The sequence below is a fragment of the Myxine glutinosa genome, chromosome 5 (genome assembly GCF_964187855.1).
Source record: "Myxine glutinosa chromosome 5, kmMyxGlut1.1, whole genome shotgun sequence".
In the NCBI taxonomy this organism is placed as follows: Eukaryota; Metazoa; Chordata; class Myxini; order Myxiniformes; family Myxinidae; genus Myxine; species Myxine glutinosa.
The window spans coordinates 5,890,176-5,915,393 of record NC_136265.1 but is presented as its reverse complement, the minus strand read 5'-3'; the positions used below and the strand labels follow the sequence as shown (position 1 = coordinate 5,915,393).

The 25,218-nt window shown below is 43.2% G+C and overlaps 1 protein-coding gene across 1 annotated transcript in view; it reads right to left on the bottom strand.

Moving 5' to 3' along the window:
• The window catches only part of LOC137428756 (synaptotagmin-6-like), a 126,121-nt gene extending 107,636 nt beyond the window's left edge, over positions 1-18,485 (bottom strand). Inside the window, exons 1-2 of the mRNA XM_078777246.1 lie at positions 18,465-18,485; positions 18,121-18,174 (exon numbers count right to left, since the gene is read on the bottom strand). Of these exons, the coding sequence (XP_078633372.1) occupies positions 18,121-18,174; positions 18,465-18,485 (75 nt within the window). The remainder of the gene's footprint in view (positions 1-18,120; positions 18,175-18,464) is intronic.
• Between the last annotated feature and the right edge of the window lie 6,733 nt (positions 18,486-25,218).

The following is a 25,218-nucleotide window of genomic DNA, read 5'->3' as shown; positions in this document are numbered from 1 at the left end:
ATGCTGTATATTGCTTATAGCTCTCTCTCTCAGTGGTGAAGACTTTTTGAGACAGCATGCTGTATATTGCTTATAGCTCCATCTCTCAGTGGTGAAGACTTTTTGAGACGGCATGTTGTATATTGCTTATAGCTCTCTCTCTCAATGGTGAAGACTTTTTGAGACAGCATGCTGTATATTGCTTATAGCTCTCTGTCTCAATGGTGAAGACTTTTTGAGACGGCATGCTGTATATTGCTTATAGCTCTCTCTCTCAATGGTGAAGACTTTTTGAGACGGCATGTTGTATATTGCTTATAGCTCTCTCTCTCAATGGTGAAGACTTTTTGAGACGGCATGCTGTATATTGCTTATAGCTCTCTGTCTCAATGGTGAAGACTTTTTGAGACAGCATGCTATATATTGCTTATAGCTCTATCTCTCAGTGATGAAGACTTTTTGAGACGGCATGCTGTATATTGCTTGTAGCTCTATCTCTCAATGGTGAAGACTTTTTGAGACGGCATGTTGTATATTGCTTATAGCTCTCTCTCTCAATGGTGAAGACTTTTTGAGACGGCATGCTGTATATTGCTTGTAGCTCTCTCTCTCAATGGTGAAGACTTTTTGAGACAGCATGCTGTATATTGCTGATAGCTCTCTCTCTCAATGGTGAAGACTTTTTGAGACGGCATGCTGTATATTGCTTGTAGCTCTCTCTCTCAATGGTGAAGACTTTTTGAGACGGCATGCTGTATATTGCTTATAGCTCCATCTCTCAGTGGTGAAGACTTTTTGAGACGGCATGTTGTATATTGCTTATAGCTCTCTCTCTCAATGGTGAAGACTTTTTGAGACGGCATGCTGTATATTGCTTGTAGCTCTCTCTCTCAATGGTGAAGACTTTTTGAGACAGCATGCTGTATATTGCTTATAGCTCTATCTCTTAGTGGTGAAGACTTTTTGAGACAGCATGCTGTATATTGCTTATAGCTCTCTCTCTCAGTGCAGCAGACTTTTTGAGACAGCATGCTGTATATTGCTTATAGCTCTCTCTCTCAATGGTGAAGACTTTTTGAGACGGCATGCTGTATATTGCTTATAGCTCTCTCTCTCAATGGTGCAGACTTTTTGAGACGGCATGCTGTATATTGCTTATTGCTCTCTCTCTCTCAATGGTGAAGACTTTTTGAGACAGCATGTTGTATATTGCTTATAGCTCCATCTCTCAGTGGTGAAGACTTTTTGAGACGGCATGCTGTATATTGCTTATAGCTCCATCTCTCAATGGTGAAGACTTTTTGAGACAGCATGCTGTATATTGTTTATAGCTCTATCTCTCAATGGTGAAGACTTTTTGAGACAGCATGCTGTATATTGTTTATAGCTCTATCTCTCAATGTTGAAGACTTTTTGAGACGGCATGTTGTATATTGTTTATAGCTCTATCTCTCAATGGTGAAGACTTTTTGAGACAGCATGCTGTATATTGCTTATAGCTCTATCTCTCAATGGTGAAGACTTTTTGAGACAGCATGCTGTATATTGTTTATAGCTCTATCTCTCAAATTTGAAGACTTTTTGAGACGGCATGTTGTATATTGCTTATAGCTCTATCTCTGAATGGTGAAGACTTTTTGAGACAGCATGCTGTATATTGCTTATAGCTCTCTCTCTCAATGGTGAAGACTTTTTGAGATGGCATGCTGTATATTGCTTGTAGCTCTATCTCTCAGTGTTGAAGACTTTTTGAGACAGCATGCTGTATATTGCTTATAGCTCTATCTCTCAATGGTGGAGGCTTTTTGAGGCGGCATGCTGTATATTGCTTATAGCTCTCTCTCTCTCAATGGTGAAGACTTTTTGAGACGGCATGTTGTGTATTGCTTATAGCTCTATCTCTCAATGTTGCAGACTTTTTGAGACAGCATGCTGTATATTGCTTATAGCTCCATCTCTCAATGTTGAAGATTTTTTGAGACAGCATGCTGTATATTGCTTATAGCTCTCTCTCTCAATGGTGAAAACTTTTTGAGACGGCATGCTGTGTATTGCTTATAGCTCTCTCTCTCAATGGTGAAGACTTTTTGGGACAGCATGCTGTATATTGCTTATAGCTCTCTCTCTCAATGGTGAAGACTTTTTGAGACAGCATGCTGTATATTGTTTATAGCTCTATCTCTCACATTTGAAGACTTTTTGAGACGGCATGTTGTATATTGCTTGTAGCTCTATCTCTCAGTGTTGAAGACTTTTTGAGACAGCATGCTGTATATTGCTTATAGCTCTCTCTCTCAATGGTGAAGACTTTTTGAGACGGCATGCTGTATATTGCTTATAGCTCTCTCTCTCAATGGTGAAGACTTTTTGAGACAGCATGCTGTATATTGCTTATAGCTCTCTCTCTCAATGGTGAAGACTTTTTGAGACGGCATGCTGTATATTGCTTATAGCTCTATCTCTCAATGGTGAAGACTTTTTGAGACGGCATGCTGTATATTGCTTATAGCTCCATCTCTCAGTGCTGAAGACTTTTTGAGACGGCATGTTGTATATTGCTTATAGCTCTCTCTCTCAATGGTGAAGTCTTTTTGAGACGGCATGTTGTATATTGCTTATAGCTCTCTCTCTCAGTGCTGAAGACTTTTTGAGACGGCATGCTGTATATTGTTTATAGCTCTATCTCTCAGTGGTGAAGACTTTTTGAGACAGCATGCTGTATATTGTTTATAGCTCTATCTCTCAGTGGTGAAGACTTTTTGAGACAGCATGCTGTATATTGTTTATAGCTCTCTCTCTCAGTGGTGAAGACTTTTGAGACAGCATGCTGTATATTGCTTATAGCTCCATCTCGCAATGGTGTAGACTTTTTGAGACAGCATGCTGTATATTGTTTATAGCTCCATCTCTCAAATTTGAAGACTTTGAGACGGCATGTTGTATAATGCTTGTAGCTCTATCTCTCAGTGTTGAAGACTTTTTGAGACAGCATGCTGTATATTGCTTATAGCTCTATCTCTCAATGGTGGAGACTTTTTGAGACAGCATGCTGTATATTGCTTATAGCTCTCTCTCTCAATGGTGAAGACTTTTTGAGACGGCATGCTGTATATTGCTTATAGCTCTCTCTCTCTCAATGGTGAAGACTTTTTGAGACGGCATGTTGTGCATTGCTTATAGCTCTATCTCTCAATGTTGAAGACTTTTTGAGACAGCATGCTGTATATTGCTTATAGCTCTATCTCTCAATGGTGGAGACTTTTTGAGACAGCATGCTGTATATTGCTTATAGCTCTCTCTCTCAATGGTGAAGACTTTTTGAGACAGCATGCTGTATATTGCTTATAGCTCTCTCTCTCAATGGTGAAGACTTTTTGAGACGGCATGTTGTATATTGCTTTTAGCTCCATCTCTCAATATTTAAGACTTTTTGAGACGGCATGCTGTATATTGCTTATAGCTCTCTCTCTCAATGGTGAAGACTTTTTGAGACGGCATGCTGTATATTGCTTATAGCTCTCTCTCTCTCAATCGTGAAGACTTTTTGAGACAGCATGCTATATATTGCTTATAGCTCTCTCTCTCAATGGTGAAGACTTTTTGAGACGGCATGCTGTATATTGCTTATAGCTCTCTCTCTCAATGGTGAAGACTTTTTGAGACGGCATGCTGTATATTGCTTATAGCTCTCTCTCTCAATGGTGAAGACTTTTTGAGACGGCATGTTGTATATTGCTTCTAGCTCTCCCTCTCAATGGTGAAGACTTTTTGAGACGGCATGCTGTATATTGCTTATAGCTCTATCTCTCTCTCTCAATGGTGAAGACTTTTTGAGACGGCATGTTGTATATTGCTTATAGCTCTCTCTCTCAATGGTGCAGACTTTTTGAGACGGCATGCTGTATATTGCTTATAGCTCTCTCTCTCAATGGTGAAGACTTTTTGAGACGGCATGCTGTATATTGCTTATAGCTCTCTCTCTCAATGGTGAAGACTTTTTGAGACAGCATGCTGTATATTGCTTATAGCTCCATCTCTCAATGGTGAAGACTTTTTGAGACAGCATGCTGTATATTGCTTATAGCTCTATCTCTCAATGGTGAAGACTTTTTGAGACGGCATGCTGTATATTGCTTATAGCTCCATCTCTCAGTGCTGAAGACTTTTTGAGATGGCATGTTGTATATTGCTTATAGCTCTCTCTCTCAATGGTGAAGACTTTTTGAGACGGCATGTTGTATATTGCTTATAGCTCTCTCTCTCAGTGCTGAAGACTTTTTGAGACGGCATGCTGTATATTGTTTATAGCTCTATCTCTCAATGGTGAAGACTTTTTGAGACAGCATGCTGTATATTGTTTATAGCTCTATCTCTCACATTTGAAGACTTTTTGAGACGGCATGTTGTATATTGCTTGTAGCTCTATCTCTCAGTGTTGAAGACTTTTTGAGACAGCATGCTGTATATTGCTTATAGCTCTATCTCTCAATGGTGGAGACTTTTTGAGACAGCATGCTGTATATTGCTTATAGCTCTCTCTCTCAATGGTGAAGACTTTTTCAGACGGCATGCTGTATATTGCTTATAGCTCTCTCTCTCAATGGTGGAGACTTTTTGAGACAGCATGCTGTATATTGCTTATAGCTCTCTCTCTCAATGGTGAAGACTTTTTGAGACAGCATGCTGTATATTGCTTATAGCTCTCTCTCCCAATGGTGAAGACTTTTTGAGACGGCATGTTGTATATTGCTTATAGCTCCATCTCTCAATATTTAAGACTTTTTGAGACGGCATGCTGTATATTGCTTATAGCTCCATCTCTCAATATTTAAGACTTTTTGAGACGGCATGCTGTATATTGCTTATAGCTCTATCTCTCAGTGGTGAAGACTTTTTGAGACGGCATGCTGTATATTGCTTATAGCTCTCTCTCTCAATGGTGAAGACTTTTTGAGACAGCATGCTGTATATTGCTTATAGCTCTATCTCTAAATGTTGAAGACTTTTTGAGACAGCATGCTGTATATTGCTTATAGCTCCATCTCTCAATGTTGAAGACTTTTTGAGACAGCATGCTGTATATTGCTTATAGCTCTCTCTCTCAGTGGTGAAGACTTTTTGAGACAGCATGCTGTATATTGCTTATAGCTCCATCTCTCAGTGGTGAAGACTTTTTGAGACGGCATGTTGTATATTGCTTATAGCTCTCTCTCTCAATGGTGAAGACTTTTTGAGACAGCATGCTGTATATTGCTTATAGCTCTCTGTCTCAATGGTGAAGACTTTTTGAGACGGCATGCTGTATATTGCTTATAGCTCTCTCTCTCAATGGTGAAGACTTTTTGAGACGGCATGTTGTATATTGCTTATAGCTCTCTCTCTCAATGGTGAAGACTTTTTGAGACGGCATGCTGTATATTGCTTATAGCTCTCTGTCTCAATGGTGAAGACTTTTTGAGACAGCATGCTATATATTGCTTATAGCTCTATCTCTCAGTGATGAAGACTTTTTGAGACGGCATGCTGTATATTGCTTGTAGCTCTATCTCTCAATGGTGAAGACTTTTTGAGACGGCATGTTGTATATTGCTTATAGCTCTCTCTCTCAATGGTGAAGACTTTTTGAGACGGCATGCTGTATATTGCTTGTAGCTCTCTCTCTCAATGGTGAAGACTTTTTGAGACAGCATGCTGTATATTGCTGATAGCTCTCTCTCTCAATGGTGAAGACTTTTTGAGACGGCATGCTGTATATTGCTTGTAGCTCTCTCTCTCAATGGTGAAGACTTTTTGAGACGGCATGCTGTATATTGCTTATAGCTCCATCTCTCAGTGGTGAAGACTTTTTGAGACGGCATGTTGTATATTGCTTATAGCTCTCTCTCTCAATGGTGAAGACTTTTTGAGACGGCATGCTGTATATTGCTTGTAGCTCTCTCTCTCAATGGTGAAGACTTTTTGAGACAGCATGCTGTATATTGCTTATAGCTCTATCTCTTAGTGGTGAAGACTTTTTGAGACAGCATGCTGTATATTGCTTATAGCTCTCTCTCTCAGTGCAGCAGACTTTTTGAGACAGCATGCTGTATATTGCTTATAGCTCTCTCTCTCAATGGTGAAGACTTTTTGAGACGGCATGCTGTATATTGCTTATAGCTCTCTCTCTCAATGGTGCAGACTTTTTGAGACGGCATGCTGTATATTGCTTATTGCTCTCTCTCTCTCAATGGTGAAGACTTTTTGAGACAGCATGTTGTATATTGCTTATAGCTCCATCTCTCAGTGGTGAAGACTTTTTGAGACGGCATGCTGTATATTGCTTATAGCTCCATCTCTCAATGGTGAAGACTTTTTGAGACAGCATGCTGTATATTGTTTATAGCTCTATCTCTCAATGGTGAAGACTTTTTGAGACAGCATGCTGTATATTGTTTATAGCTCTATCTCTCAATGTTGAAGACTTTTTGAGACGGCATGTTGTATATTGTTTATAGCTCTATCTCTCAATGGTGAAGACTTTTTGAGACAGCATGCTGTATATTGCTTATAGCTCTATCTCTCAATGGTGAAGACTTTTTGAGACAGCATGCTGTATATTGTTTATAGCTCTATCTCTCAAATTTGAAGACTTTTTGAGACGGCATGTTGTATATTGCTTATAGCTCTATCTCTGAATGGTGAAGACTTTTTGAGACAGCATGCTGTATATTGCTTATAGCTCTCTCTCTCAATGGTGAAGACTTTTTGAGATGGCATGCTGTATATTGCTTGTAGCTCTATCTCTCAGTGTTGAAGACTTTTTGAGACAGCATGCTGTATATTGCTTATAGCTCTATCTCTCAATGGTGGAGGCTTTTTGAGGCGGCATGCTGTATATTGCTTATAGCTCTCTCTCTCTCAATGGTGAAGACTTTTTGAGACGGCATGTTGTGTATTGCTTATAGCTCTATCTCTCAATGTTGCAGACTTTTTGAGACAGCATGCTGTATATTGCTTATAGCTCCATCTCTCAATGTTGAAGATTTTTTGAGACAGCATGCTGTATATTGCTTATAGCTCTCTCTCTCAATGGTGAAAACTTTTTGAGACGGCATGCTGTGTATTGCTTATAGCTCTCTCTCTCAATGGTGAAGACTTTTTGGGACAGCATGCTGTATATTGCTTATAGCTCTCTCTCTCAATGGTGAAGACTTTTTGAGACAGCATGCTGTATATTGTTTATAGCTCTATCTCTCACATTTGAAGACTTTTTGAGACGGCATGTTGTATATTGCTTGTAGCTCTATCTCTCAGTGTTGAAGACTTTTTGAGACAGCATGCTGTATATTGCTTATAGCTCTCTCTCTCAATGGTGAAGACTTTTTGAGACGGCATGCTGTATATTGCTTATAGCTCTCTCTCTCAATGGTGAAGACTTTTTGAGACAGCATGCTGTATATTGCTTATAGCTCTCTCTCTCAATGGTGAAGACTTTTTGAGACGGCATGCTGTATATTGCTTATAGCTCTATCTCTCAATGGTGAAGACTTTTTGAGACGGCATGCTGTATATTGCTTATAGCTCCATCTCTCAGTGCTGAAGACTTTTTGAGACGGCATGTTGTATATTGCTTATAGCTCTCTCTCTCAATGGTGAAGTCTTTTTGAGACGGCATGTTGTATATTGCTTATAGCTCTCTCTCTCAGTGCTGAAGACTTTTTGAGACGGCATGCTGTATATTGTTTATAGCTCTATCTCTCAGTGGTGAAGACTTTTTGAGACAGCATGCTGTATATTGTTTATAGCTCTATCTCTCAGTGGTGAAGACTTTTTGAGACAGCATGCTGTATATTGTTTATAGCTCTCTCTCTCAGTGGTGAAGACTTTTGAGACAGCATGCTGTATATTGCTTATAGCTCCATCTCGCAATGGTGTAGACTTTTTGAGACAGCATGCTGTATATTGTTTATAGCTCCATCTCTCAAATTTGAAGACTTTGAGACGGCATGTTGTATAATGCTTGTAGCTCTATCTCTCAGTGTTGAAGACTTTTTGAGACAGCATGCTGTATATTGCTTATAGCTCTATCTCTCAATGGTGGAGACTTTTTGAGACAGCATGCTGTATATTGCTTATAGCTCTCTCTCTCAATGGTGAAGACTTTTTGAGACGGCATGCTGTATATTGCTTATAGCTCTCTCTCTCTCAATGGTGAAGACTTTTTGAGACGGCATGTTGTGCATTGCTTATAGCTCTATCTCTCAATGTTGAAGACTTTTTGAGACAGCATGCTGTATATTGCTTATAGCTCTATCTCTCAATGGTGGAGACTTTTTGAGACAGCATGCTGTATATTGCTTATAGCTCTCTCTCTCAATGGTGAAGACTTTTTGAGACAGCATGCTGTATATTGCTTATAGCTCTCTCTCTCAATGGTGAAGACTTTTTGAGACGGCATGTTGTATATTGCTTTTAGCTCCATCTCTCAATATTTAAGACTTTTTGAGACGGCATGCTGTATATTGCTTATAGCTCCATCTCTCAATATTTAAGACTTTTTGAGACGGCATGCTGTATATTGCTTATAGCTCTCTCTCTCAATGTTGAAGACTTTTTGAGACAGCATGCTGTATATTGCTTATAGCTCTCTCTCTCAATGTTGCAGACTTTTTGAGACAGCATGCTGTATATTGCTTATAGCTCCATCTCTCAATGTTGAAGACTTTTTGAGACAGCATGCTGTATATTGCTTATAGCTCTCTCTCTCAATGGTGAAAACTTTTTGAGACGGCATGCTGTGTATTGCTTATAGCTCTCTCTCTCAATGGTGAAGACTTTTTGAGACAGCATGCTGTATATTGCTTATAGCTCTCTCTCTCAATGTTGAGAACTTTTTGAGACAGCATGCTGTATATTGCTTATAGCTCTCTCTCTCTCAATGGTGAAGACTTTTTGAGACGGCATGCTGTATATTGCTAAAAGCTCTCTCTCTCAATCGTGAAGACTTTTTGAGACGGCATGCTATATATTGCTTATAGCTCTCTCTCTCAATGGTGAAGACTTTTTGAGACAGCATGCTATATATTGCTTATAGCTCTCTTTCTCAATGGTGAAGACTTTTTGAGACGGCATGCTGTTTATTGCTTATAGCTCTCTCTCTCAATGTTGAAGACTTTTTGAGACAGCAGGCTGTATATTGCTTATAGCTCTCTCTCTCAATGTTGAAGACTTTTTGAGACAGCATGCTGTATATTGCTTATAGCTCTCTCTCTCTCAATGTTGAAGACTTTTTGAGACAGCATGCTGTATATTGCTTATAGCTCCATCTCTCACTGTTGAAGACTTTTTGAGACAGCATGCTGTATATTGCTTATAGCTCTCTCTCTCAATGGTGAAAACTTTTTGAGACGGCATGCTGTATATTGCTTATAGCTCCATCTCTCAATGTTGAGAACTTTTTGAGACAGCATGCTGTATATTGCTTATAGCTCTCTCTCTCAATGTTGAAGACTTTTTGAGATGGCATGCTGTATATTGCTTATAGCTCTCTCTCTCAATGTTGAAGACTTTTTGAGACAGCATGCTGTATATTGCTTATAGCTCTCTCTCTCAATGTTGAAGACTTTTTGAGACAGCATGCTGTATATTGCTTATAGCTCCATCCCTCACTGTTGAAGACTTTTTGAGACAGCATGCTGTATATTGCTTATAGCTCTCTCTCTCAATGGTGAAAACTTTTTGAGACGGCATGCTGTATATTGCTTATAGCTCCATCTCTCAATGGTGAAGACTTTTTGAGACAGCACGCTGTATATTGCTTATAGCTCCATCTCTCAATGTTGAGAACTTTTTGAGACAGCATGCTGTATATTGCTTATAGCTCTCTCTCTCAATGGTGAAGACTTTTTGAGACGGCATGCAGTATATTGCTTATAGCTCTCTCTCTCAATCGTGAAGACTTTTTGAGACAGCATGCTATATATTGCTTATAGCTCTCTCTCTCAATGGTGAAGACTTTTTGAGATGGCATGCTATATATTGCTTATAGCTCTCTCTCTCAATGGTGAAGACTTTTTGAGACGGCATGCTGTATATTGCTTATAGCTCTCTCTCTCAATGGTGAAGACTTTTTGAGACGGCATGTTGTATATTGCTTATAGCTCTCTCTCTCAATGGTGAAGACTTTTTGAGACGGCATGCTGTATATTGCTTATAGCTCTCTGTCTCAATGGTGAAGACTTTTTGAGACAGCATGCTATATATTGCTTATAGCTCTATCTCTCAGTGATGAAGACTTTTTGAGACGGCATGCTGTATATTGCTTGTAGCTCTCTCTCTCAGTGGTGAAGACTTTTTGAGACGGCATGTTGTATATTGCTTATAGCTCTCTCTCTCAATGGTGAAGACTTTTTGAGACGGCATGCTGTATATTGCTTGTAGCTCTCTCTCTCAATGGTGAAGACTTTTTGAGACAGCATGCTGTATATTGCTTATAGCTCTATCTCTTAGTGGTGAAGACTTTTTGAGACAGCATGCTGTATATTGCTTATAGCTCTCTCTCTCAGTGCAGCAGACTTTTTGAGACAGCATGCTGTATATTGCTTATAGCTCTCTCTCTCAATGGTGAAGACTTTTTGAGACGGCATGCTGTATATTGCTTATAGCTCTCTCTCTCAATGGTGCAGACTTTTTGAGACGGCATGCTGTATATTGCTTATAGCTCTCTCTCTCAATGGTGAAGACTTTTTGAGACAGCATGTTGTATATTGCTTATAGCTCCATCTCTCAGTGGTGAAGACTTTTTGAGACGGCATGCTGTATATTGCTTATAGCTCCATCTCTCAATGGTGAAGACTTTTTGAGACAGCATGCTGTATATTGTTTATAGCTCTATCTCTCAATATTGAAGACTTTTTGAGACAGCATGCTGTATATTGTTTATAGCTCTATCTCTCAATGGTGAAGACTTTTTGAGACAGCATGCTGTATATTGTTTATAGCTCTATCTCTCAATGTTGAAGACTTTTTGAGACGGCATGTTGTATATTGTTTATAGCTCTATCTCTCAATGGTGAAGACTTTTTGAGACAGCATGCTGTATATTGCTTATAGCTCTATCTCTCAATGGTGAAGACTTTTTGAGACAGCATGCTGTATATTGTTTATAGCTCTATCTCTCAAATTTGAAGACTTTTTGAGACGGCATGTTGTATATTGCTTATAGCTCTATCTCTGAATGGTGAAGACTTTTTGAGACAGCATGCTGTATATTGCTTATAGCTCTCTCTCTCAATGGTGAAGACTTTTTGAGATGGCATGCTGTATATTGCTTGTAGCTCTATCTCTCAGTGTTGAAGACTTTTTGAGACAGCATGCTGTATATTGCTTATAGCTCTATCTCTCAATGGTGGAGGCTTTTTGAGGCGGCATGCTGTATATTGCTTATAGCTCTCTCTCTCTCAATGGTGAAGACTTTTTGAGACGGCATGTTGTGTATTGCTTATAGCTCTATCTCTCAATGTTGCAGACTTTTTGAGACAGCATGCTGTATATTGCTTATAGCTCCATCTCTCAATGTTGAAGATTTTTTGAGACAGCATGCTGTATATTGCTTATAGCTCTCTCTCTCAATGGTGAAAACTTTTTGAGACGGCATGCTGTGTATTGCTTATAGCTCTCTCTCTCAATGGTGAAGACTTTTTGGGACAGCATGCTGTATATTGCTTATAGCTCTCTCTCTCAATGGTGAAGACTTTTTGAGACAGCATTCTGTATATTGTTGATAGCTCTATCTCTCACATTTGAAGACTTTTTGAGACGGCATGTTGTATATTGCTTGTAGCTCTATCTCTCAGTGTTGAAGACTTTTTGAGACAGCATGCTGTATATTGCTTATAGCTCTCTCTCTCAATGGTGAAGACTTTTTGAGAAGGCATGCTGTATATTGCTTATAGCTCTCTCTCTCAATGGTGAAGACTTTTTGAGACAGCATGCTGTATATTGCTTATAGCTCTCTCTCTCAATGGTGAAGACTTTTTGAGACGGCATGCTGTATATTGCTTATAGCTCTATCTCTCAATGGTGGAGACTTTTTGAGACAGCATGCTGTATATTGCTTATAGCTCTCTCTCTCAATGGTGAAGACTTTTTGAGACGGCATGCTGTATATTGCTTATAGCTCTCTCTCTCAATGGTGAAGACTTTTTGAGACAGCATGTTGTGTATTGCTTATAGCTCTATCTCTCAATGGTGAAGACTTTTTGAGACGGCATGTTGTATATTGCTTCTAGCTCTCTCTCTCAATGGTGAAGACTTTTTGAGACGGCATGCTGTATATTGCTTATAGCTCTCTCTCTCTCTCAATGGTGAAGACTTTTTGAGACGGCATGTTGTATATTGCTTATAGCTCTCTCTCTCAATGGTGCAGACTTTTTGAGACGGCATGCTGTATATTGCTTATAGCTCTCTCTCTCAATGGTGAAGACTTTTTGAGACGGCATGCTGTATATTGCTTATAGCTCTCTCTCTCAATGGTGAAGACTTTTTGAGACAGCATGCTGTATATTGCTTATAGCTCCATCTCTCAATGGTGAAGACATTTTGAGACAGCATGCTGTATATTGCTTATAGCTCTATCTCTCAATGGTGAAGACTTTTTGAGACGGCATGCTGTATATTGCTTATAGCTCTATCTCTCAATGGTGAAGACTTTTTGAGACGGCATGCTGTATATTGCTTATAGCTCTCTCTCTCAATGGTGAAGACTTTTTGAGACGGCATGCTGTATATTGCTTATAGCTCTATTTCTCAATGGTGAAGACTTTTTGAGATGGCATGTTGTATATTGCTTATAGCTCTCTCTCTCAATGGTGAAGACTTTTTGAGACGGCATGTTGTATATTGCTTATAGCTCTCTCTCTCAATGGTGAAGACTTTTTGAGACGGCATGTTGTATATTGCTTATAGCTCTCTCTCTCTCAATGCTGAAGACTTTTTGAGATGGCATGCTGTATATTGCTCATAGCTCTATCTCTCAATGGTGAAGACTTTTTGAGACGGCATGCTGTATATTGCTTATAGCTCCATCTCTCAGTGCTGAAGACTTTTTGAGACGGCATGTTGTATATTGCTTATAGCTCTCTCTCTCAATGGTGAAGTCTTTTTGAGACGGCATGTTGTATATTGCTTATAGCTCTCTCTCTCAGTGCTGAAGACTTTTTGAGATGGCATGCTGTATATTGTTTATAGCTCTATCTCTCAGTGGTGAAGACTTTTTGAGACAGCATGCTGTATATTGTTTATAGCTCTATCTCTCAGTGGTGAAGACTTTTTGAGACAGCATGCTGTATATTGTTTATAGCTCTCTCTCTCAGTGGTGAAGACTTTTGAGACAGCATGCTGTATATTGCTTATAGCTCCATCTCGCAATGGTGTAGACTTTTTGAGACAGCATGCTGTATATTGTTTATAGCTCCATCTCTCAAATTTGAAGACTTTGAGACGGCATGTTGTATAATGCTTGTAGCTCTATCTCTCAGTGTTGAAGACTTTTTGAGACAGCATGCTGTATATTGCTTATAGCTCTATCTCTCAATGGTGGAGACTTTTTGAGACAGCATGCTGTATATTGCTTATAGCTCTCTCTCTCAATGGTGAAGACTTTTTGAGACGGCATGCTGTATATTGCTTATAGCTCTCTCTCTCTCAATGGTGAAGACTTTTTAGACGGCATGTTGTGCATTGCTTATAGCTCTATCTCTCAATGTTGAAGACTTTTTGAGACAGCATGCTGTATATTGCTTATAGCTCTATCTCTCAATGGTGGAGACTTTTTGAGACAGCATGCTGTATATTGCTTATAGCTCCATCTCTCAATGTTGAAGACTTTTTGAGACAGCATGCTGTATATTGCTTATAGCTCTCTCTCTCAATGGTGAAAACTTTTTGAGACGGCATGCTGTGTATTGCTTATAGCTCTCTCTCTCAATGGTGAAGACTTTTTGAGACAGCATGCTGTATATTGCTTATAGCTCTCTCTCTCAATGTTGAGAACTTTTTGAGACAGCATGCTGTATATTGCTTATAGCTCTCTCTCTCTCAATGGTGAAGACTTTTTGAGACAGCATGCTGTATATTGCTAAAAGCTCTCTCTCTCAATCGTGAAGACTTTTTGAGACGGCATGCTATATATTGCTTATAGCTCTCTCTCTCAATGGTGAAGACTTTTTGAGACAGCATGCTATATATTGCTTATAGCTCTCTTTCTCAATGGTGAAGACTTTTTGAGACGGCATGCTGTATATTGCTTATAGCTCTCTCTCTCAATGTTGAAGACTTTTTGAGACAGCAGGCTGTATATTGCTTATAGCTCTCTCTCTCAATGTTGAAGACTTTTTGAGACAGCATGCTGTATATTGCTTATAGCTCTCTCTCTCTCAATGTTGAAGACTTTTTGAGACAGCATGCTGTATATTGCTTATAGCTCCATCTCTCACTGTTGAAGACTTTTTGAGACAGCATGCTGTATATTGCTTATAGCTCTCTCTCTCAATGGTGAAAACTTTTTGAGACGGCATGCTGTATATTGCTTATAGCTCCATCTCTCAATGTTGAGAACTTTTTGAGACAGCATGCTGTATATTGCTTATAGCTCTCTCTCTCAATGGTGAAGACTTTTTGAGACGGCATGCTGTATATTGCTTATAGCTCTCTCTCTCAATCGTGAAGACTTTTTGAGACAGCATGCTATATATTGCTTATAGCTCTCTCTCTCAATGGTGAGGACTTTTTGAGACAGCATGCTGTATATTGCTTATAGCTCCATCTGTCAAAGTTGAAGACTTTTTGAGATGGCATGCTGTATATTGCTTATAGCTCTCTCTCTCAATGGTGAAGACTTTTTGAGACAGCATGCTGTATATTGCTTATAGCTCCATCTGTCAATGTTGAAGACTTTTTGAGACGGCATGCTGTATATTGCTTATAGCTCTCTCTCTCTCAATGTTGAAGACTTTTTGAGACAGCATGCTGTATATTGCTTATAGCTCTCTCTCTCAATGTTGAAGACTTTTTGAGATGGCATGCTGTATATTGCTTATAGCTCTCTCTCTCAATGTTGAAGACTTTGAGACAGCATGCTGTATATTGCTTATAGCTCTCTCTCTCAATGTTGAAGACTTTTTGAGACAGCATGCTGTATATTGCTTATAGCTCCATCCCTCACTGTTGAAGACTTTTTGAGACAGCATGCTGTATATTGCTTATAGCTCTCTCTCTCAATGGTGAAAACTTTTTGAGACGGCATGCTGTATATTGCTTATAGCTCCATCTCTCAATGGTGAAGACTTTTTGAGACAGCACGCTGTATATTGCTTATAGCTCCATCTCTCAATGTTGAGAACTTTTTGAGACAGCATGCTGTATATTGCTTATAGCTCTCTCTCTCAATGGTGAAGACTTTTTGAGACGGCATGCAGTATATTGCTTATAGCTCTCTCTCTCAATCGTGAAGACTTTTTGAGACAGCATGCTATATATTGCTTATAGCTCTCTCTCTCAATGGTGAAGACTTTTTGAGATGGCATGCTATATATTGCTTATAGCTCTCTCTCTCTCAATGGTGAAGACTTTTTGAGACGGCATGCTGTATATTGCTTATAGCTCTCTCTCTCAATCGTGAAGACTTTTTGAGACAGCATGCTGTATATTGCTTATAGCTCTCTCTCTCAATGGTGAAGACTTTTTGAGACGGCATGCTGTATATTGCTTATAGCTCTCTCTCTCGATCGTGAAGACTTTTTGAGACAGCATGCTATATATTGCTTATAGCTCTCTCTCTCAATGGTGAAGACTTTTTGAGACGGCATGCTGTATATTGCTTATAGCTCTATCTCTCAATGGTGAAGACTTTTTGAGACGGCATGCTGTATATTGCTTATAGCTCTCTCTCTCAATGGTGAAGACTTTTTGAGACGGCATGTTGTATATTGCTTATAGCTCTCTCTCTCAATGGTGAAGACTTTTTGAGACGGCATGCTGTATATTGCTTATAGCTCTCTCTCTCTCAATGGTGAAGACTTTTTGAGACGGCATGTTGTATATTGCTTATAGCTCTCTCTCTCAATGGTGCAGACTTTTTGAGACGGCATGCTGTATATTGCTTATAGCTCTCTCTCTCTCAATGGTGAAGACTTTTTGAGACGGCATGTTGTATATTGCTTATAGCTCTCTCTCTCAATGGTGCAGACTTTTTGAGACGGCATGCTGTATATTGCTTATAGCTCCATCTCTCAATGGTGAGGACTTTTTGAGACAGCATGCTGTTTATTGCTTATAGCTCTATTTCTCAATGGTGAAGACTTTTTGAGACGGCATGCTGTATATTGCTTATAGCTCCATCTCTCAATGGTGAAGACTTTTTGAGACGGCATGCTGTATATTGCTTATAGCTCTATTTCTCAATGGTGAAGACTTTTTGAGATGGCATGCTGTATATTGCTTATAGCTCTCTCTCTCAATGGTGAAGACTTTTTGAGACGGCATGCTGTATATTGCTTATAGCTCTCTCTCTCAATGGTGAAGACTTTTTGAGACAGCATGCTGTATATTGCTTATAGCTCCATCTCTCAATGGTGAAGACTTTTTGAGACAGCATGCTGTATATTGCTTATAGCTCTATTTCTCAATGGTGAAGACTTTTTGAGACGGCATGCTGTATATTGCTTATAGCTCCATCTCTCAATGGTGAGGACTTTTTGAGACAGCATGCTGTTTATTGCTTATAGCTCTATTTCTCAATGGTGAAGACTTTTTGAGACGGCATGCTGTATATTGCTTATAGCTCCATCTCTCAATGGTGAAGACTTTTTGAGACGGCATGCTGTATATTGCTTATACCTCCATCTCTCAATGGTGAGGACTTTTTGAGACAGCATGCTGTTTATTGCTTATAGCTCTATCTCTCAATGGTGAAGACTTTTTGACACGGCATGCTGTATATTGCTTATAGCTCCATCTCTCAATGGTGAGGACTTTTTGAGACAGCATGCTGTTTATTGCTTATAGCTCTATCTCTCAATGGTGAAGACTTTTTGAGACGGCATGCTGTATATTGCTTATAGCTCCATCTCTCAATGGTGAGGACTTTTTGAGACAGCATGCTGTTTATTGCTTATAGCTCTATCTCTCAATGGTGAAGACTTTTTGAGACGGCATGCTGTATATTGCTTATCGCTCTCTCTCTCAATGGTGAAGACTTTTTGAGACAGCATGCTGTTTATTGCTTATAGCTCTATCTCTCAATGGTGAGGACTTTTTGAGACAGCATGCTGTTTATTGCTTATAGCTCTATCTCTCAATGGTGAAGACTTTTTGAGACGGCATGCTGTATATTGCTTATAGCTCCATCTCTCAATGGTGAGGACTTTTTGAGACAGCATGCTGTTTATTGCTTATAGCTCTATCTCTCAATGTTGAAGACTTTTTGAGACGGCATGCTGTATATTGCTTATAGCTCCATCTCTCAATGGTGAGGACTTTTTGAGACAGCATGCTGTTTATTGCTTATAGCTCTATCTCTCAATGGTGAAGACTTTTTGAGACGGCATGCTGTATATTGCTTGTAGCTCCATCTCTCAATGGTGAAGACTTTTTAAGACAGCATGCTGTATATTGCTTATAGCTCTATCTCTCAATGGTGAAGACTTTTTGAGACGGCATGCTGTATATTGCTTATAGCTCTATCTCTCAATGGTGAAGACTTTTTGAGACGGCATGCTGTATATTGCTTATAGCTCTATCTCTCAATGGTGAAGTCTTTTTGAGACGGCATGCTGTATATTGCTTATAGCTCTATCTCTCAATGGTGAAGACTTTTTGAGACGGCATGCTGTATATTGCTTATAGCTCTATCTCTCAATGGTGAAGACTTTTTGAGACGGCATGCTGTATATTGCTTATAGCTCTCTCTCTCTCAATGGTGAGGACTTTTTGAGACAGCATGCTGTTTATTGCTTATAGCTCTATCTCTCAATGGTGAAGACTTTTTGAGACAGCATGCTGTATATTGCTTGTAGCTCCATCTCTCTCATTGGTGAAGAATCACTTTTAAAATTATCAGATCCGGATCTTCAGCAAAATTGAATCGATTCGTCGTTGTCAAACACCCAACTTGTCCACCAAGTCTCGTACGAATCTTTCACAACGTTCTTCGATATTCTGCTCACAGAGAGACAGACAAACAGGAAAGACGTCATGCAGAGCACAATACCTCACTTGCAAAATCAAGCCCCCCCCCCCACCCCAGCCCCCAAACCCCAAAAAAGTTGCCATGGATACATCAAATGGTCCGTTTCATTAAGATTTAAATTGACGATCTTAATCAAAGCTCGGGTCAATCGGGCGAAAATTTATGATTTTTCAGATGAAAATTGATTATTTTCGAACTGTGACCTTCAGTTGACCTTTAACCTCTTGGCTCACCTGCCAAATCACAGTTTTCTGCACACCTTTACAGTTTTGTTCCTCATCTTCGTGATGTGGTTCAATTGCACTCGTCCCTCCAGGGCTTCGATCACTGGTGGTGTGCCACCATCTCACGTCATCCTCCATCACCAACCATGATCTTTTCTACCCCCAATTGACCCTAACTAATCCAACCCTCTTACTTGCAGTTCACTGTTTCGCTCTCTCTCTCCTTGTTTGTTACCTGCCTTGTTTGTTACCTGCCTTGTTTGTTACCTACCTTGTTTGTTACCTGCCTTGTTTGTTACCTGCCTTGTTTGTTACCTGCCTTGTTTGTTGTGTTCACCATTAACCATATTCTTCAATGTCAGTTCACTCTCTGTCTCTCTCCCTGTCTCTCTCTATGTCTCTCTCTCCCTGTCTCTCTCCCTGTCTCTCTCTATGTCTCTCTCCCTGTCTCTCTCCCTGTCTCTCTCTATGTCTCTCTCCCTGTCTCTCCCTGTCTCTCTCCCTGTCTCTCTCTATGTCTCTCTCCCTGTCTCTCCCTGTCTCTCTCTATGTCTCTCTCCCTGTCTCTCTCCCTGTCTCTCTCCCTGTCTCTCCCCCTGTCTCTCTCCCTGTCTCTCTCCCTGTCTCTCCCCCTGTCTCTCTCCCTGTCTCTCTCTGTCTCTCTCCCTGTCTCTCTCCCTGTCTCTCTCCCTCTCTCTCTCCCTGTCTCTCTCTATGTCTCTCTCCCTGTCTCTCTCCCTGTCTCTCCCCTGGCTCTCTCTATGTCTCTCCCTGTCTCTCTCCCTGTCTCTCTCTATGTCTCTCTCCCTGTCTCTCCCTGTCTCTCTCCCTGTCTCTCTCCCTCTCTCTCTCCCTGTCTCTCCCCCTGTCTCTCTCCCTGTCTCTCTCTATGTCTCTCTCCCTGTCTCTCCCCTGGCTCTCTCTATGTCTCTCTCCCTGTCTCTCTCCCTGTCTCTCTCTATGTCTCTCTCCCTGTCTCTCCCCCTGTCTCTCTCCCTGTCTCTCTCTATGTCTCTCTCCCTGTCTCTCTCCCTGTCTCTCCCCTGGCTCTCTCTATGTCTCTCTCCCTGTCTCTCCCCTGGCTCTCTCTATGTCTCTCTCCCTGTCTGGCTCCCTGTCTCTCTATGTCTTTCTCTCTGTCTCTCCCTGTCTCTCTCCCTGTCTCTCTCCCTCTCTCTCTCCCTGTCTCTCCCCCTGTCTCTCTCCCTGTCTCTCTCCCTGTCTCTCCCCCTGTCTCTCTCCCTGTCTCTCTCTATGTCTCTCTCCCTGTCTCTCTCCCTGTCTCTCCCCTGGCTCTCTCTATGTCTCTCTCCCTGTCTCTCCCCTGTCTCTCTCTATGTCTCTCTCCCTGTCTCTCCCCCTGTCTCTCTCCCTGTCTCTCCCTGTCTCTCCCTGTCTCTCTCTATGTCTCTCTCTATGTCTCTCTCCCTGTCTCTCTCTATGTCTCTCTCCCTGTCTCTCTCCATGTCTCTCTCCCTGTCTCTCTCCCTGTCTCTCTCCCTCTCTCTCTCCCTGTCTCTCTCTATGTCTCTCTCCCTGTCTCTCTCCCTGTCTCTCTCCCTGTCTCTCTCTATGTCTCTCTCCCTGTCTCTCTCCCTGTCTCTCCCCCTGTCTCTCTCCCTGTCTCTCTCCCTGTCTCTCTCCCTGTCTCTCTCTCTGTCTCTCTCTCTGTCTCTCTCCCTGTCTCTCTCTCTGTCTCTCTCTCTGTCTCTCTCCCTGTCTCTCTCCCTGTCTCTCTCTATGTCTCTCTCCCTGTCTCTCTCCCTGTCTCTCCCCTGGCTCTCTCTATGTCTCTCTCCCTGTCTCTCCCCTGTCTCTCTCTATGTCTCTCTCCCTGTCTCTCCCCCTGTCTCTCTCCCTGTCTCTCCCTGTCTCTCTCTATGTCTCTCTCTATGTCTCTCTCCCTGTCTCTCTCTATGTCTCTCTCCCTGTCTCTCTCCATGTCTCTCTCCCTGTCTCTCTCCCTGTCTCTCTCCCTCTCTCTCTCCCTGTCTCTCTCTATGTCTCTCTCCCTGTCTCTCTCCCTGTCTCTCTCCCTGTCTCTCTCTATGTCTCTCTCCCTGTCTCTCTCCCTGTCTCTCCCCCTGTCTCTCTCCCTGTCTCTCTCCCTGTCTCTCTCCCTGTCTCTCTCTGTCTCTCTCTCTGTCTCTCTCCCTGTCTCTCTCTCTGTCTCTCTCTCTGTCTCTCTCCCTGTCTCTCTCCCTGTCTCTCCCCCTGTCTCCCCCCCTGTCTCTCTCCCTGTCTCTCTCCCTGTCTCTCTCCCTGTCTCTCTCCCTGTCTCTCTCTCTGTCTCTCTCTCTGTCTCTCTCCCTGTCTCTCTCTCTGTCTCTCTCTCTGTCTCTCTCCCTGTCTCTCTCCCTGTCTCTGTCTCTCTCCCTCTCTCTCCCCCTGTCTCTCTCCCTGTCTCTCTCCCTGTCTCTCTCCCTGTCTCTCTCTCTGTCTCTCTCTCTGTCTCTCTCCCTGTCTCTCTCTCTGTCTCTGTCCCTGTCTCTCTCCCTGTCTCTCTCCCTGTCTCTCTCTCTGTCTCTCTCCCTGTCTCTGTCTCTCTCCCTGTCTCTCTCTCTGTCTCTGTCTCTCTCTCTCTCTCTGTCCCTCTCTCTTTCTCTCCTTGTTTGTTACCTGCCGTGCTTGTTGTGTTCACCATTATCCATATTCCTCAATGTCAGTTCACTGTGTTTTACATTCTCTTATCTCACTCTTCCATGAGGCTAGATTCTCATTTTTATCCAAAAAATATAAATCCTAGAATAACTGATTCTATTTTCTTGTCTTGTTTTTCCCTCCACTCATATTTTCTCTTCCATTTTATACCTTTTGATGCAGCTATTTATATTTACCTTTTGCTTGGCTCCCCTTGCTGTCATGATGTGTCTCAGCTGTTAAAATGTGGGTTTGTGCAGTGTTTTTGTTCGTGGCCAAGTCGGTTACCCTCGCTGTCCGACTTCACCTATGTGCATTTTGATTCCTGTGGTTGTTCAGAGCAGGGTATAGTCTGCCAAATGTCCTGATGTACGGACCTCAAAAGAGCGGGACCCTGTGCTGGTTACAGACATTGATTAAGGAAACAGTAAATTTACCTCTATTAATGTCGAGCCTGGGGTATTCAGTTATTAAGGCTTTGGATCTTCGCACTTGAATGATTTGGAAAACTTGAAAGTCTTGAAAGTCCTGATTTTGAGCACTTGAATTAACACCAGGTAGGCTGACTCAGCCTGTCATCATTCCAAGGTTGCCGAAATGCTTACTGGGATGAAAAAAAACAAACATAAAAAACACCTTTAGAGGCCATTTTTCCCCGCAAAGCAGGGGTTGGCCTTTTTCGGGGACCGTGGTTGTTGTTGTTTTTCGGTCCCCTTTTTGAGGCAATGTTTTACGGCCGGATGCCCTTCCTGCCACCAACCCTTTTTGTTCGCCTTTAACGACAAGCAGGGAATTACCAGTGAACTGGTACTCGATTTGCCGACCTCGGAAGGTATGACAGGCTGAGTCAACCCCCCTGGCGTTAATGTCAGCGATCGACCGGGATTCGAACCCAGGATCCTAGGATCCCAAGCCGGCACCCTGACCGCTAGCCCAACACCAGGGATGAATGAACTATCCAAATATCCTGCATCGGAGTGGCGACCTATCCAGGATTGTGCCCAATAGTTAAGAAACTGCTTCAGCAGCCTTGCGCATCTGAAGATGTGAAAGGAGTGGCTCTCTTTCCTCTTCTTCTTCTTCTTCTTCTTCTTCTTCTATAATGCCTGCCCTCATCTCACCAACCCCGTTTTACAATCGCCCTTTCACCCCTTGTCAAGAACCTGCTGCTCGATTTCATCATACCCGGTCTCGGCATCCGTCCAGACCTTCCGAATGACTGCGTATGATGTTTCCTTTCAGCCACTGCCCACCAGGACAATGTTGAATCGACCAAACGATGAAATGCCAGGTGAGCTGATGGAGAGAACATTGAATGGTTAGACAATGAAAGCAAACATATCCCACCTGAGGTGTTAGACCATGTATGGTGAGCAACTCCTCGATTTTAGAGGAATGGGAAGGAGGTTCTGGAGAATGGACGGGAGCCGAGGCTGCACTTGGACCCGATGCTGGAGCTGGAGTCGAGTTTGGACCTAAACGTGAAGGTTGGGCTGAATTTGATAGAGGAGCCGGAGATCGAGCCGGAGCCAAAGCTGCAATCGAGTTTGGAGCCGGCATTGGGGGCGAGGCTGGTGCTGGGGCTTGATGTGCGGAGCGACGGAGTATTCCAGCTGCAAGGAATAGGAGCCCGGTGGCTCCAAAAGCTACCAGGATTGCGAGTAGAGCGACGGTCACGTCTATGTAAGAGGGAGGTAGAAAGAAAGAGATCTCCATAGGGCGGTACGAAGTACCAGCACCCACAAATAGCAAGGTGTAAAGGTCACATGGAGGTACAAAATAATATTATAGTGACATCACATTTGGAAAGTGGGTTAAAGAGTCATTGTTTTGTAACAAAAGCAAAAGCTTGATGCACAAGGTATCCGGCAAGAAATTGGGGCAAAGATAAAGAGCATTTGTCCCTTAAATTTCTCGTGATACCTTTGCAAAAAGTCTTCCACCTGCTGCACGAAACCACTGCACGGTGGAAGTGGAGCTAGATAAGGGCGGTCAAGATGGGAATTAAAAGATGAAATCGACACATGCAGAGAGCCATGGGGAGGAGGTTGAGAAGCAGGCATACCGCTGTGTGTCTGTGAGCTTGGCGTCAAGTTCGGGAAGAGTTGCAGGAGTTCGGAGCAATGTGGAGATGAGATGGAGGATGGTGAGCACAAGCGGGACAAGGCACGCAGGGCGTCCCGGCACGGAGCATCGGTCCACGCGTTTCCTGCCATTCTTAAACAATTATTTTGAGATAGATTAATAACGATGTGTGTGTGCGTGTATGTGTAGCATGTGTGTGTTTGTGAGTGTGTGTGCGTGCGTATGTATGTGTGTGTGTGTGTGTGTGTGTGTGTGTGTGTGTGTGTGTGTGTGTGTGTGTGTGTGTGTGTGTGTGTGTGTGTGTGTGTGTGTTTTTATCTTAAGTATATCTGCATTTTCATCCCACGAACATCTCACTGACCTTGGTTCCGCTCCGCATCAAGTTCATCCATTGAAGTGTGTAACTAAAAGATATAACACACGATTATCCTTACCGTAGGTTCGCCTTCCCTGATGAGCCTCCGTGTCCCGTGTATCGCTTTGCTCATCCAGACACAAATGAATGAGGGCGGAGGGGGGTGAGAGGGGAGTGAGCTGTGCAGCCTCCAGCTCCCTTAACACGCATCACATCATTGCCAAAGCAAATATCCAGCCTGAACTCCCGATATCCGGCCTGAACTCCCGATATCCGGCCCGAACTCCCGATATCCGGCCCGAACTCCCGATATCCGGCCCGAACTCCCGATATCCGGCCCGAACTCGCTATATCCGGCCCGAACTCGCGATATCCGGCCCGAACTCCCGATATCCGGCCCGAACTCCCGATATCCGGCCCGAACTCCCGATATCCGGCCCGAACTCCCGATATCCGGCCCGAACTCCCGATATCCGGCCCGAACTCCCGATATCCGGCCCGAACTCCCGATATCCGGCCCGAACTCCCGATATCCGGCCCGAATTCCCGATATCCGGCCCGAACTCCCGATATCCGGCCCGAACTCCCGATATCCGGCCCGAACTCCCGATATCCGGCCCGAACTCGCGATATCCGGCCCGAACTCGCGATATCCAGCCCGAACTCGCGATATCCGGCCCGAACTCCCGATATCCGGCCCGAACTCGCTATATCCGGCCCGAACTCCCGATATCCGGCCCGAACTCCCGATATCCGGCCCGAACTCCCGATATCCGGCCCGAACTCCCGATATCCGGCCCGAACTCCCGATATCCGGCCCGAACTCGCGATATCCGGCCCGAACTCCCGATATCCGGCCCGAACTCGCTATATCCGGCCCGAACTCCCGATATCCGGCCCGAACTCCCGATATCCGGCCCGAACTCCCGATATCCGGCCCGAACTCGCTATATCCGGCCCGAACTCGCGATATCCGGCCCGAACTCCCGATATCCGGCCCGAACTCCCGATATCCGGCCCGAACTCCCGATATCCGGCCCGAACTCCCGATATCCGGCCCGAACTCCCGATATCCGGCCCGAACTCCCGATATCCAGCCCGAATTCCCGATATCCGGCCCGAACTCCCGATATCCGGCCCGAACTCGCTATATCCGGCCCGAACTCGCGATATCCGGCCCGAACTCCCGATATCCGGCCCGAACTCCCGATATCCGGCCCGAACTCCCGATATCCGGCCCGAACTCCCGATATCCGGCCCGAACTCCCGATATCCGGCCCGAACTCCCGATATCCGGCCCGAACTCCCGATATCCGGCCCGAACTCCCGATATCCGGCCCGAATTCCCGATATCCGGCCCGAACTCCCGATATCCGGCCCGAATTCCCGATATCCGGCCCGAACTCCCGATATCCGGCCCGAACTCCCGATATCCGGCCCGAACTCGCGATATCCGGCCCGAACTCGCGATATCCAGCCCGAACTCGCGATATCCGGCCCGAACTCCCGATATCCGGCCCGAACTCGCTATATCCGGCCCGAACTCCCGATATCCGGCCCGAACTCCCGATATCCGGCCCGAACTCCCGATATCCGGCCCGAACTCGCTATATCCGGCCCGAACTCGCGATATCCGGCCCGAACTCCCGATATCCGGCCCGAACTCCCGATATCCGGCCCGAACTCCCGATATCCGGCCCGAACTCCCG